At 42.7% G+C, this 14,045-nt stretch overlaps 1 protein-coding gene across 2 annotated transcripts in view; it reads right to left on the bottom strand.

The window, feature by feature from the left end:
• Positions 1–4,015: 4,015 nt before the first annotated feature.
• The window catches only part of kcnh1b (potassium voltage-gated channel, subfamily H (eag-related), member 1b), a 47,285-nt gene continuing 37,255 nt past the window's right edge, over positions 4,016–14,045 (bottom strand). For both annotated transcript variants that reach the window (XM_026197760.1, XM_026197761.1), the window contains one exon: positions 4,016–5,273. In XM_026197760.1, the coding sequence (XP_026053545.1) occupies positions 4,470–5,273 (804 nt within the window). In that variant the 3' untranslated portion in view covers positions 4,016–4,469. The remainder of the gene's footprint in view (positions 5,274–14,045) is intronic.

Below are 14,045 nucleotides of genomic sequence, written 5' to 3'. Positions count from 1 at the left end.
TTTTGGTAAAAATGTAAGCATTTTAGAAATGTGTTAATTTACTTAATATTGTGTGAAAACAACACGAGATGTGTTAATGGTACGGTCACAATAGACTGATGTTGTGCAAATAGTTTTTAGAGTTTTGAAAATGTGACTACAGACTGGACAAAAGGATGTTAGCAATTAAAAAAAAATACAAATAGGACATTTGGCTTGGCTTTCAGGTGAAATTAGAGTTAGTTGTGTTTGGAACAATTATTATTGAATTTCAAAATACATTATCTTCTAAGATTTTATATTTCATTATAATTCTTGTTTATTCTAGTAAGGGATCCACACTTTTCCCTTGCACTATTAAACAACATACCCAATCTTATTTAATCACTTTTTGTTTCATTACAATTTTGCAACACGGCAAACAACAAACAAATGTTTCAACAGTGAGCTTTCTTCAGTGAATCCACATTGGAAGAAGTGGCTACAGAAGACATGGATGAAATAGATTTACTGGATTCCAACAACTGACCGAACTGTGTTCCTCTTTGGTTATAACAATGTTTATGACTTGTCCCTGACATCCATTTGTAAACTTTGTTCTCTACATAATCCATGGTGTCCTGCTGAAACTTAAAATCCTTCAAGTGAATGCAAAATTTTTTTGTTTTGTTACTCATCCAACTTTGTTAGATCACGAGCGCTCTCTTTCTCACATTCATTGAGAGTTACTTCCTGCAGAAATGGACAGTTAACCATCAGTCTAATTTGAATGTGTTTTGAAAGCAGTGTGTATATATACAATATATAGTGTTTTGCAGGTTGTGGAGTATGTGGTTTTTGTGGATTTTTAGAAATGTGCACATTGAACTCATTTTGTCTGAAAGCAATGCAAAATTATTCAGTTTGTTTAGCCAATACTTGTGTTTCGCAGTAATTTTACAATATTACTGGTGCAGCTTTGGTAAGAATGACAGACTTCTTTCCAAAACAAACAACAAAAGAAATCTTAATTAATTCAAACTTTTTACTGGATACCAAAGACAATAATAAAAAAAAAAAGTAACTTTAATATCCATTATAATTGTAGTACTCTCATTTGCAGAACAAAAGCTGAAATATTTTGCAATCTTGATAACTGTCGAATAGTTTTATCATTTTCATGGATATGATTAAGTTAGCATATTTGGCATTGGCAGATCTGATCTGATGTTGCTCACATACAAAAAGCATGTGAGCATGTGAGACATGCTGCTGCATGAAAAGGCATAGATAAATCCCATAGGAGATCTAGACAGGTGGAGCTGGGGAGGTGGAGGGTTTCATAGGATCTCTGATAGCAGACTGTGTAGACCAGCATACAGTGAACACTTGAGCCAGACTATATACATGTTGAGGGATCAAGCTCATTGGCTGCAGAATCAGCAGAGGCCAATCAGCTTGAGCCTTGTTGTAAATGACGTGATTGCTAGTAGATTGTGTGTCTACTGCAATAGCGTGTGTCATATGATTCCTGACTGAACTGGAAATGTGTACTCTACAGGTTAAAGCTAGCATTAGCTTAATCTGATACTAGCATGTCTAAAATTCTGACAGTCAAATGTCCCTTTGTGTTAAAAAAATAAAATGAATTGTGCATTCTATTTACCTGTCAAGGAATTGAATTAAAGGTCCTGTAACTCAGCTTTAGTTGTGGAGAAAGCATGACCCAGGTGATTAGCATAAGACATCAACTCACACTTTAATTAAATATCTGTCCCAGAATGCTCCCAGAGGATCAGACCAGCTCTGTGGCCCTAATCAGATTATGAGACCCATCAGAGAAAGTAGACTTTTTTAATTGCGACTGTCTGAAGGACTCTGAGCAATTAAAGCAAAGCAAACCTATGAATAACAGTGGCAGGATTCAACAGGCTGAGATGAGCTACTGCTGCCTGTGTTGTACTTGATTAGAATACATAATACACACTACCATTCAAAGGTTTGGGGGTTTTCTCAAAGATATAAACACTTTTATTCGGCAAGATTGTATTAAATCGAAAAAAATAAAAAAACTGTCAGCAAAGACATTTCAGCGCTATTTGTCTTGATCAAAGAGTGCTGGAAAAATAATAATAATAATCATGGTTTCCACAAAAATGTGAAGCATCTCAAATCTATTCAACATTAATAATAATAAATGATCTTGAGCAGCAAATTAGTATATTAGAATGATTTGTGAAGGATCATGTGACACTGAAGACTGGAGGAATGATGCTGAAAATTTCAGGAATACATTTCATTTTAACAGACATTCAAAGAGAAAACAGTTAAATTATAATTACTGTTTTTGACTGTATTTTTAATCACACAAATGCAGCAATTGATGTGCAGAAGATAATTAATTAAAAAAATAAAATTCAACAACACTGTATCACAAAAATACTTCAATAAAATTGATTTTAGCATGTTTAGAATTTAAAGATATGAATAGAACATTTAGAATTTAAAGATATGAATATGAATAATATGCAATGCAAAGTATAAATGATTTTTTATAAACATTTGACACATTTGAATCGACAGTTGAATTTCTTGTGCTTTCATGTTATTCATTTATATAGATCAACAGGACATGATAAAAAAATAAAAATAAGTACAAATACTATACTTTATATTCCTTTTAAAATAAGAAAAATGAGACCTAACCTTGGCGTTAAGTCTCATGACCTGACATGAGTGATTTTACATGAAGAACTGTGTGTGTGTGTGTGTGTTCATTCCCAAAGTAGCCGTACTAGATTTTCCATTTAGAACCATCATACTTTAATAATCAAGTATGTCCACTAATTTAGCTACACTTGGATCTTGAAAAAAAGTACAGTAATTGTTAATAGCTAATGTGAAGCTAAGACACCTGCTGTCCACTTTAAAATGTTTTGCAGTTCAGTTTTTCTGATTATCTTCAGACTAAAATCTGAGTAAAAATAAAAGTACAATCAGTAAGTCCCATCAAGTCAGTTTCACAGTGTACACACTGATTCATTCTGCATACAGGATATACAATGAATCAAACATTAAAGTTGTGCAGTGCAAATTTTTCAAAACAAGCATTTAACACTGGACACAATGATGTACCTTTCTCCTACAGTTTCTTGGAAATTACATTAACAAAAAAAAAATGGACTTAACACTTTATAAAAGAGTACATTTTTTGGCAATAATGCCAAAAATCACATGCTAAATAACACTGCTGCTCCTTATTTCATGCTTCATTTGTTCTCATATTACTCCAGACAATGACTGGCATATGCCTCATTTATACACTTAAACACTTATTATTATTGCTTATCAACCACCTCACTTGTTAACATTGTACATCTGATAAAAAAAAATGGTACATACAGTACATAATACACTTTTTGATATTCCCAAATATAGCATAACACTTTCCCTTAACTATTTCCTCTAAGTGTGTTTTTTAGAGACAGAGACAGAGTTATGAAGACAGAGTTATGAAAAGCTGTAATAATAATAAAAAAACACAATGTATTTAGCATCCACAAAGGATTCACAGACAGGGGAATTTTGGTTCTTTTGCATTTGTCACTATTGCTATATTGCATATTGTCACATCAATAAGAGCACGGCATTTATTCACATAAACAGGCTACAGTATTTTATAGTATAATGCTATGTGAAAAAAATATACATATTCATCATATACTGTAGTACATTTTCTCAGTCTTAAACAAACAATAACCAGGCTGATGATTTTTGAAGACTTTTGAAATGTGGCTTGAAAAGTATGGGCATGTGCAAGCTATAAAACAAGAGCAGAGGAAATTATACATATATTGTCATATTTTGCTTGACTGGTTTACAATTTATCGACATGATTTAACAGTAAAAACAGGAGAGGACATTTGACTTAAATGACCATACAAAAAATGTCAACCATTGTACAATAAAAAAAATGACAATTGATATCCATTCTAGTGACATATTCCATAATACGTTCCATATATCCATATATTGATGTGTTGATTATTAAAATGTGTAATTCTCATTCCACTGAAGGCAACAGAATTGGAAAAAATAAGCGCCATTGCACCGTATCATTCTAAAAATGATGGTTCCAAAATGGATTTCTGGTTCCCCAAGTGAACAGTTCTTAAAGAACCATTTTTTCTTGGTGTGAATAAGATTTTAATCATCTAAAGAGTGTTTTTCCACTAGATAGATCCTTGTGTGCAATGAATGCATCCATGGATGTTAAAAAGATTTGGAGAAATTCAGGATTACCAGTGAACGATGTGATGTAATGCTAAACTGATCTAAATAAACTAATCTACATACATCTTAGACAGCCTGAGATTAAAGATTTCAGTTTTGGGTGAACTATACCTTTGAAGGTTTTTCATGGTATCACTGATCCCAGTTAAGAACCTTTATTTTTAGGACAGGACCGAACCGTGCTCCCTTCAGCCCACCGCATCAGATATGAAACCCAGTTAGGAGAACATGTTGTCATCTTTTTCTGAATCTGGAGAATCTGGTCTTGATATGTCAAACCGGTTTGAAGATCCTGAGGTCTTTCTGTCTTTGAGAAGCTGGAGCATCTCAGCGAGCTGGCCTTCAAGGGCGCTCATTCTGCTGCTGAGGGAGTGGATGTCTCCTCGCAGCTCCTGCTTCAGTTCCATGAAGCAGGCTTGGAGACTCTGCTCTGGGATGGGGCAAATGGCTCGCTTGCCCTCGGCCTGCAAGGGGCTCCGATCCTGAGGGGTTCGAGCGCTCCCCTCACTCTTGGTAATGCCGCTGTCCCACGAGTCCCACTTAGTCCTGTCTGGAAGCATCTCCATGGACTCAGCTTTGGACACAGAACACCAGGAGAGGTCAGATTTGGATGTGGCTTCTTTAAATCGACCCCAGCCTTTGTTTTTGGGAGGTTCTGCTGACTTGGATCCTGTACAGGTTCCATTAGAGGCCACAGGAGTGCAGAGTTTGGCTTGACACGACGTTCTGGACGATGAGGAGGAGGACACAGAGGTGATGGGAGTGGCTGGGATTTCAGTGACTGTGACGAAGCTGGTGGTTGCAGTGCTCTCGTGTACCACGCTCTCCGTTCTGCCTCGCTCCACGTCCGGTTCTCCTAGACTCGCTCGCTCCGCTGCCAGACGGGCCTCTTTCTGCTGACGGAACCGCTGGAAGAGACGCCGCACCGGGTGATCTGGAGGAAGATTCAGAGGCGCTTCATTCTTCCGTCGCAGCATCTCCTCTTCCTCCCGTTTGACGTCACTTATTTTACGGAAGATGATCTGTGGGATTCAAACAAGAAAGTATTTATATGCATAAAGACTGCATAGATTATCTGAAAGCTTCTGTAAAAAAATAAAATAAAATAAAAAAAATAACATTAAAGCTGCAATTATTAAAAAAAAAAAAAAACATCCAGAGTTCAAGATTCTCAGGTTTGAAATTAAAACTATGCATATGAATGTCCTGAATGCAACACGAATGAGATTTGAGAGATTGGGCAGAGGGCAAGATGTTAAGCAAATAATGACTATTGGTTTGAATTTCGTACTGTTCCTCACATACTGTAGAGCTGGAATTGAAGCATATATATATATATATATATATATATATATATATATATATATATATATAGCATATAGCATTTATATATACTTTTAGTTTATACATTAAAACTGACCCTTTTATGAATCAGCATTAGAGTATCTTTGACAGACATGAGAAAAATACAATGACTGGACAAGTTCATAATCTATTCATAATTGAATTTAAAACTTACAGATGTTATCACAATCTATAAATGTTATAAAATAACACTAAAAAATGGTTTTAAAGTCTATTTCACATGCCACTATGCATATAAATGATATAAATAAGGTATATTATTTATATATACAAAAAATAAGAGTTGCACAACATGAAATTGTAAAACCTAAAAACAACCTTTCCTTGCCAAATTATCTGTTATTTTAAGATCCACTCTCTATGACATAATTTCCTGTTTCAAATTAGTTGGTTATTTTAATGTTTAATTTAATGTGGTTAAATTAATGTTGGTTGCACCACATGACTTTGGTTTTGTAGACAAATGTGATTCTCTCTCTCTCTCTCTCTCTCTCTCAAGAATCTTATTCTTTTAATAAGGCTTTTCTTCATTATAAAGAAGGTTGTATCACCATGAATTTTCTGACTTGACTTTATGTCCACCATAAATATCAAAATGAAAGTAATACAGAAATTAAAACCATGCTTGTTACAGAAAATGATTTTTAATGCATAAATGAGCAACACATCATTGAGCCAGAATTTTTCAGTGCCCTTGGTCACTGTGCACTTGGTTACATCTATCTGAGCTCTTGACCCTTGAGCATCTCGAATGATGAGGAGTGTGTCACATGGTTCATTTAGTCACTGCTATCTTTAGCTTCATGATGCATCAAAACCTGATGGCATTATCGAAGCAAGTCTGTACTGGTTTCTGAAAGAACAAATCATTTATACAAAAATCAGCTGATAAGCAGCTGTACACAAAAGGTTAACATGGATTTTATTTCCTGGCCCAACATCCTTTTTGGTCTTGGTTCTACTGATCTGGCTTGTGAATGATCCTGAATCCCACGCATTTGTCAGTTGCCAAAGGAGTCAGACCCCTTTGAGGTCTGTGACCCACATGCTGTCATTTTTACTCATGGTAACTCATTTCCAAATAAATCACATCACAGCTAATCGCATGAGCTGTAAATAACACGAGACTACAGAAACACACAGGGTCCCAAACACAAACCCTATCCAAAGCTGTAATATGAAAGTTATACATATAATTTCAATTTTGAGAACCCTGAAAAAATCCAACATAGGCTCATTGGAAAAACACACCAAAAATGTGTTTTTGTTTTCAAACAATCAAATCGTCTTTTTGCAGTTCCTTGCACAATACTATGTTAAGACCTTAACATGATTAACTATAGTGCATGATTTGTAAACTAATACATTTTAACTTTTGTCTCACATTGCTCCATATGTGTAGCTTTTCTGACTTAGGAAACTTGCTCGGTAGCGCACCTGGTAAAGCATTGTACTAGAGATGTGAAGCGCTCAGGGACGAATCTGTGAAACTTGAGCCACAATAAAAGAGTCGAAAGACTTGTAGAAGCTAAAATAAATAACATGGTTGCTTAAGCAAATGCATTTTGATCTGACATGTAACAATTTTGCCGAAATGGGTTCAAAAGGGTTGAAAAACTATCACTGGTAAAACTACTAGAATATAAAGAAATATCTGTAATTTACATGTTGCTCGCAATGTTAATATGCAGAAATATGCCTGTTGACCTCATTTAAATTTGTTTTACTTAATTATGAATGAACCTGTATGCTGAATGAAAAAGGACCCCTGTTTTCCTTCTTCGTGTTGGCTAGTGCTTCATGCATTTGCTTTGATTATTGCTACAGTGTAATTAATTCCAATCTTTTCCTCATAAATGTGATGTGATAAGATTCAAGAGATGTCCCGGTATGCTGTTTGTTTACAGTTAATACGGTTTCTTAATTATTTTCTCATCCGCTTGCTGTTCAAGGAGTCGCTGACTCCCTGAGAAAAAAAAAAAAAAAAAAAAAAAAAACACTCCTGCCTCTAGTGAAATCTTTCATAAATGAGAGAGAACACTATTAAATTAATTTGTCTTATTTAGATTAGATTGATCACTGAAGGTGTTTTAAATTATTTATAGATGCATTTAAATTAAAAATAGATGAAAATTAAGAACAGGGTGTTTAGAACTGACAAACATTTTTTTGCAAACCTAATTACAAGCAATATGTTAATGGAGCGAAACACAAAAGGACACGGAAGCTGTCCTAATGAGTTAATGCTGTTACTTCATTAATTCATTCCTGTGTGCAGGCTGACTCAGCGAGACTTTGTTTATTGCCAGGTCACATGAATCTGCTTCCTGATGAAGCCACTTAAATGCATTGTAAGGTGCAACAATAAATGGATTTTCTATCAGATCAGACAGATGGATGACTGTGAGATGTGTGGAGAGAGCAGCACTGGACCGGAGGCGGACAATATTCAGGAGTGTCATTTATTCTGATGTGTCAAAGCCAAAGATAATGAGTTTTGGGGGTGAGAGAGGTTCATAGTTTATTGCTTGAGTCTAAAATCTGACTGAAAACAACAAACACGTATTTCTTCATGTCGTATCTTGATCAGCCATCTGCAGAGAATTAACGTTTGAGATAACATGAAAAACTTGATTCATACTTATCTATCTGATAGTGCTACATGTCCAAAACAAACATGTTGCACTAGAGATTGCAAATGCACATTTTACATATGTTTATCGATGCAGTCAATTTGCACATGCACTGGTTTAAAAAAATAAATAAATAAAAAATAAATAAAAAGAAGAAGAAGAAAAAAACCTTCAAAGTTGGCATGAAACTGAAGTTGAAATTGTCTTTTCTTCCCTATTTTGTGAGTGAATGGCTGTTCCTCTAACAGAGACACATCATCAGAGAAGAAATGTCATCACGAGAGGGAGAGGAAGTTATTTTGATTAAAGATAATGAGGGCACATGTATAAATAAATAAATAAATAAATAAATAAATAAATAAATAAATAAAAAATAAAATAAAAATAATAATAATAATTATATATATATATTGTGAGCCGTGTCCTGGGCACCTATCAGCGTCGCCCTGGCAACGAGGGAGATTCACCTGCACGCAATCACAGTGGGCTGATCGGTCCCAGCTGAAGCGGATGAGGAGAGGACTATAAACGCTGTGGCTGAAGGTGACACAAGGAAGAGAGGATCTTCAGATGACTGAAACTAACGTTGTGTCTCTTGTCCCTCTAGACAGCTGCGGACCGACCAGCCCGCCACCCGAGCACCGGACACCAAGTTCCCTTGCACTCAGCCGGCCGGCAAACAGGATCACGTGGCACCGAGGACGAGCACCGGACACTACAGGATTCAGCACTACACCGAGCACCATTTAATAAATACACCCTCCGGGGCTTCACTTTGCACTAAACCCTGTCGTGTGATTCTTCAGCCCGTGACCCTGGTGGAGAATGCGGGCACCTTACTGAAGAATCACCGACTCACCAAGTTGTTTTTTCCCCCCCCTCTGCTTCTTCGTCAGGCGGTGACTCCCTCCCCAGCTATGGAAGAGCTTCTCAAGCACCTGACGGAAGTAAGCCTTCGCCAGCAGCAGCTCGTCGAGCACATGGCCGCTCGCCAAGGAGAAACGGAGCGTGAAGTCGCCGCTCTCCGCTTCACGGCTGCTCAGCGGGCCCCGCTGCCGGACCCGCGCACTCAAGCCACCCAGCTCCTGCTGAAGATGACCGTCCACGACGACATAGAGCATTACCTGGGTATGTTTGAGTCCATCGCCGCACGAGAGGACTGGCCCGTGAGGAATGGGCGCGGATACTGGCACCATTGCTGACTGGGGAACCCCAACAGGCCTACTTTTCTATGCCAGCCCACCAAAAGGAATCCTATGATGAACTACGGAAGGAAATTCTGGCGCGTGTGGGTTTGTCCCCCATCGCCGCGGCCCAATTGTTCCGAGCCTGGGAGTATAATAGTCGGTTGCCAGCCCGCGCCCAAGCTGCCGAACTCAACCGCCTCGCCCATCACTGGTTGCTCGCCGGGAGCCCCAGCGCCGCCCAAGTGGCCGAACGTGTCGTCGTGGACCGGTATTTGTGCGCCCTGCCACGGCCCCTTCGACAGGCGGCCGGGATGAGGAATCCACGCACCGTGGGAGAGCTCGTCGAGGCTGTGGAGCTGGCGGAGATGACGATGCGACGAGAGGCTGGGGAGCGAGCACCGCCATTTCCCCGGAGGGTGTACCAGGAGCGACGCACGCCAGAGGGCACCCAGCGCACAGTCAGCAGGTCGGCGAAGTCTGCCCGGGGACACGAACACATCCTCGTCATCGTGGATTATGCGACCCGGTACCCCGAAGCCATTCCACTGCGCAAAGCCACGTCCAAGGCCATCGCCCAGGAGCTCTTCCTGCTGTGCAGCCGGGTCGGCATACCCCGGGAGATACTGACCGACCAGGGCACCCCCTTCATGTCCCGGATGATGGCTGACCTCTGCCACCTCCTAAAGGTCAAGCAGCTTCGGACCACCGTGTACCACCCGCAGACCGATGGGCTGGTCGAGAGGTTCAACAAAACCTTGAAGCAGATGCTCCGCCGCGTGGCTGCGGACGACCGACGGGATTTGGATCAAATGCTGCCGTACGTCCTCTTCGGCATCCGGGAAGTCCCCCAGGCCTCCACTGGATTCACACCATTCAAGCTCCTGTTTGGGGCGGCAGCCCCTTGGCCTGCTCGATGTCGCCCGAGAGGCCTAGGAGCAGCAGCCGACCGCCCATCGAACCACGATCGAGCACGTGAGGGAGATGAGGGAGAGGATCGACCGCGTCATGCCCGCGTCCGGGAGCACCTGGCGGCCGCCCAAGAAGCTCAACGTCGACGATACAACCGGGCGGCCCAACCACGGGAATTCCAGCCAGGGGATTACGTTCTAGTCCTCGTCCCCACAGCGGCATGTAAATTCCTCGCCAAGTGGCAAGGCCCATACATCGTCGCGGAGAAGGTGGGGCCCGTGACTTACAGAGTACGCCAGCCGGGGCGTCGGAAGGAAAGCCAACTGTACCACATTAATCTCCTGAAGTGCTGGGAGGGGACGGGGACTCAGCTTGCGGCCCTAGCCGCCTCCTCACTCGTGGTTGTTGACGTCAGCCCCCACCTGTCGGCCGCCCAGAAGACAGAGCTTCAACATTTGGTCGGTCAGTTCTCCGATGTGTTCTCCCCACGGCCCGGGCGGACCAACCTACTGCAGCATGATGTCCGCACATCACAAGGGACCGTTGTGCGGCAGCGGCCCTATCGAATTCCGGAGGCCCGGCGACACGCGGTTGAAGAAGGGGTGCAAGAGATGCTGAAGCTAGGGGTCATCGAGCCCTCCCGCAGTCCCTGGTCCAGTCCCATAGTCATGGTCCCAAAACCGGACGGCACCCTCCGGTTCTGTAACGACTTCCGCCGCCTAAACGAGGTCTCCGAGTTCGACGGATACCCGATGCCCCGTGTGGATGAGCTGCTGGAGTGGCTGGGGAGAGCCCGGTTCATATCCACGCTCGATCTCACCAAGGGCTATTGGCAGGTACCGTTAACAGAGACCGCCAAACCAAAGACCGCCTTCTCCACCCCTACTGGCCACTGGCAGTACCGGGTTCTCCCTTTCGGGCTACACGGGGCTCCGGCTACCTTCCAGAGGATGATGGACATTGTGCTGAGACCCCATCAAGCCTACGCCGCGGCCTACATAGACGATGTGGTCATCCACTCGGAGACCTGGGAGGACCATCTGGAGCGGCTCCGGAGGGTGCTTCTTGAGCTACGGCGGGCAGGGCTCACCGCCAACCCCAAGAAATGCCACCTCGCCCTACCTGAAGCACAGTACCTCGGGTTCCAGGTGGGCCGGGGCTAATCCGTCCGCAACAGGGAAAAGTGACAGCCATTCTCTCGGCCCCGAGGCCCTCCACCAAGAAACAGGTACGGGCCTTCTTGGGTTTGGCTGGGTATTATCGATGTTTTATACCCAACTTCTCCTCCCTAGCGACGGCCCTGACAGACCTCACTAAGAAGGGACAGCCAGAGAAAGTAAAGTGGGGAACCCCGGAAGAGGAGGCATTCAGAAGGATAAAGGCGGCGCTCACGTCTGAGCCACTGTTGCGCGCTCCCGACTTTAACTGTCCCTTCTTATTGCAGACGGACGCATCCGACACCGGGTTGCGAGCCGTCCTGTCCCAGGTGCAAGACGGTGAGGAGCACCCGGTGGTCTACATCAGCCGAAAGCTGTCCACCACCGAGCAACGATACGCGGCAGTGGAGAAGGAGGCGCTGGCCGTCAAGTGGGCAGTCCTGGAGCTGAAATATTACCTACTGGGACGGAAATTCACCCTCTTCACTGATCATGCCCCGTTGCAGTGGGTGGCCCGGGCTAAGGACACCAATGCCCGGGTAACGCGGTGGTTCCTAGCGCTCCAGGACTTCCACTTTGACGTGCGACATCGAGCTGGAACCGCCAACGCCAATACGGATGGACTCTCCCGCCTGTGGACAGCTTTCGCAGGTCTGTCAGGTACTCTTCCTCCACCAGCCCCCGCCTCCCCCCTCGCCCGAGGAACCAGAGCGACGCTTGGGGGGGGGGGTGTGAGCCGTGTCCTGGGCACCTATCAGCGTCGCCCTGGCAACGAGGGAGATTCACCTGCACGCAATCACAGCGGGCTGATCGGTCCCAGCTGAAGCGGATGAGGAGAGGACTATAAACGCTGTTGCTGAAGGTGACACAAGGAAGAGAGGATCTTCAGATGACTGAAACTAACGTTGTGTCTCTTGTCCCTCTAGACAGCTGCGGACCGACCAGCCCGCCACCCGAGCACCGGACACCAAGTTCCCTTGCACTCAGCCGGCCGGCAAACAGGATCACGTGGCACCGAGGACGAGCACCGGACACTACAGGATTCAGCACTACACCGAGCACCATTTAATAAATACACCCTCCGGGGCTTCACTTTGCACTAAACCCTGTCGTGTGATTCTTCAGCCCGTGACAATATATATATATATATATATATATATATATATATATGGGTGATGGCGTGTGAGGTTCCATAAAATTAGCCAATAAGTACCATATTAGTGGCTGTTGGACAGTGTTTTCTCTACTTCCTGTTGGCCTTCTGTAGCTAATCATAGCTCCGTGTAGCTGTTTTTATTTTATATTTTTTCTCTATAATCTTTCTTACTATCACTGTCTGTTTGTGTGTTTGTTTTTTAAGTTGTAAAATATAACTTAATTCACACCATATTTCTGATATTATCAGAAATTTATCGATCAATCTTATCAGATTAACTTTGATCTTCACTCTTCCGTGACTGCAGTACACCTGCAAAGCGTTAGCACTCCTTAGCTTGTCATTAGCGTTTTCTTTTCTCCTCTCCTCTCCTCTCTCACGCTGCAGTTTTTCACAAGTTCATCAAACAACCGCAGTAAGAATATTTCATCAAGCACGGTGAGTATTGGCTTCGCCTACTATCATTATTTGCACCTCTTGCCACATGTACAGTTTATCTATCTCTGTCGCTGATGAGGGATTCACAAGTGATAAATGCAGCGAAATAGTTAGGCTGTCAGAGAAGATTTCAGAATTAGAGACACGCATCCAAACTTTAATTGAGGACAGTAAGAATGTTAGGGCTCTAGATACGGCTTTGGATGCGTCTAGCTCAGGGATTCCTGTAAATTGTTCGGTTCTGGCAACAGAGCCCCTGCAGCAGGGCAACTGGGTGACAGTGAGGCATCATAGTCAAAACACCGCTCTTCTGTTCCGATCAAAACATTAAACAGGTTCTCCCCACTCAGTGATTCACCCACTGAGAAACCTGATGAAAGTGCTCTAGTTATTGGTGATTCTATTGTATGGAACGTGAATATAGAGACACCAGCCACCATAGTCAAATTTTTACCGGGAGCCAGAGCGCCTGACATCTTAGCAAATTTAAAAGTGCTGGCTAATGCTTAACGTAAATACAGAAAGATTGTTATTCATGCCGGCGCTAATGATGTTCGACTTCGCAAGTCGGAGATCACTAAAAATAACATTAAAGAGGTGTGTGAACTTGCAAGCACGATGTCAGACACTGTAATATGCTCTGGTCCCCTCCCTGCTTACCGTGGTGATGAGATGCATAGCAGATTGTCATCACTCAATGGCTGGATGTCTAAGTGGTGCCCACAGAATAACATAGGTTTCATAGACAATTGGACGAGCTTTTGGGGCAGACCTGACCTGTTTAAAAGAGATGGTCTTCATCCCTCCTGGGGTGGCGCCACTCTTCTGTCTAGAAATATGGCCCATAGTCTTAGTGTTTATACTTGACTAACTGGGGCCCAGGTCAGGAAGCAGACAGACTGGCTAAACCCACCGTCTGCTAGCTGCCTCACGTCACAGAGTTCAGTTA

Source organism: Carassius auratus, chromosome 22 (genome assembly GCF_003368295.1).
Source record: "Carassius auratus strain Wakin chromosome 22, ASM336829v1, whole genome shotgun sequence".
NCBI lineage: Eukaryota > Metazoa > Chordata > Actinopteri > Cypriniformes > Cyprinidae > Carassius > Carassius auratus.
This window is presented reverse-complemented; position numbering and strand designations above follow the sequence as displayed.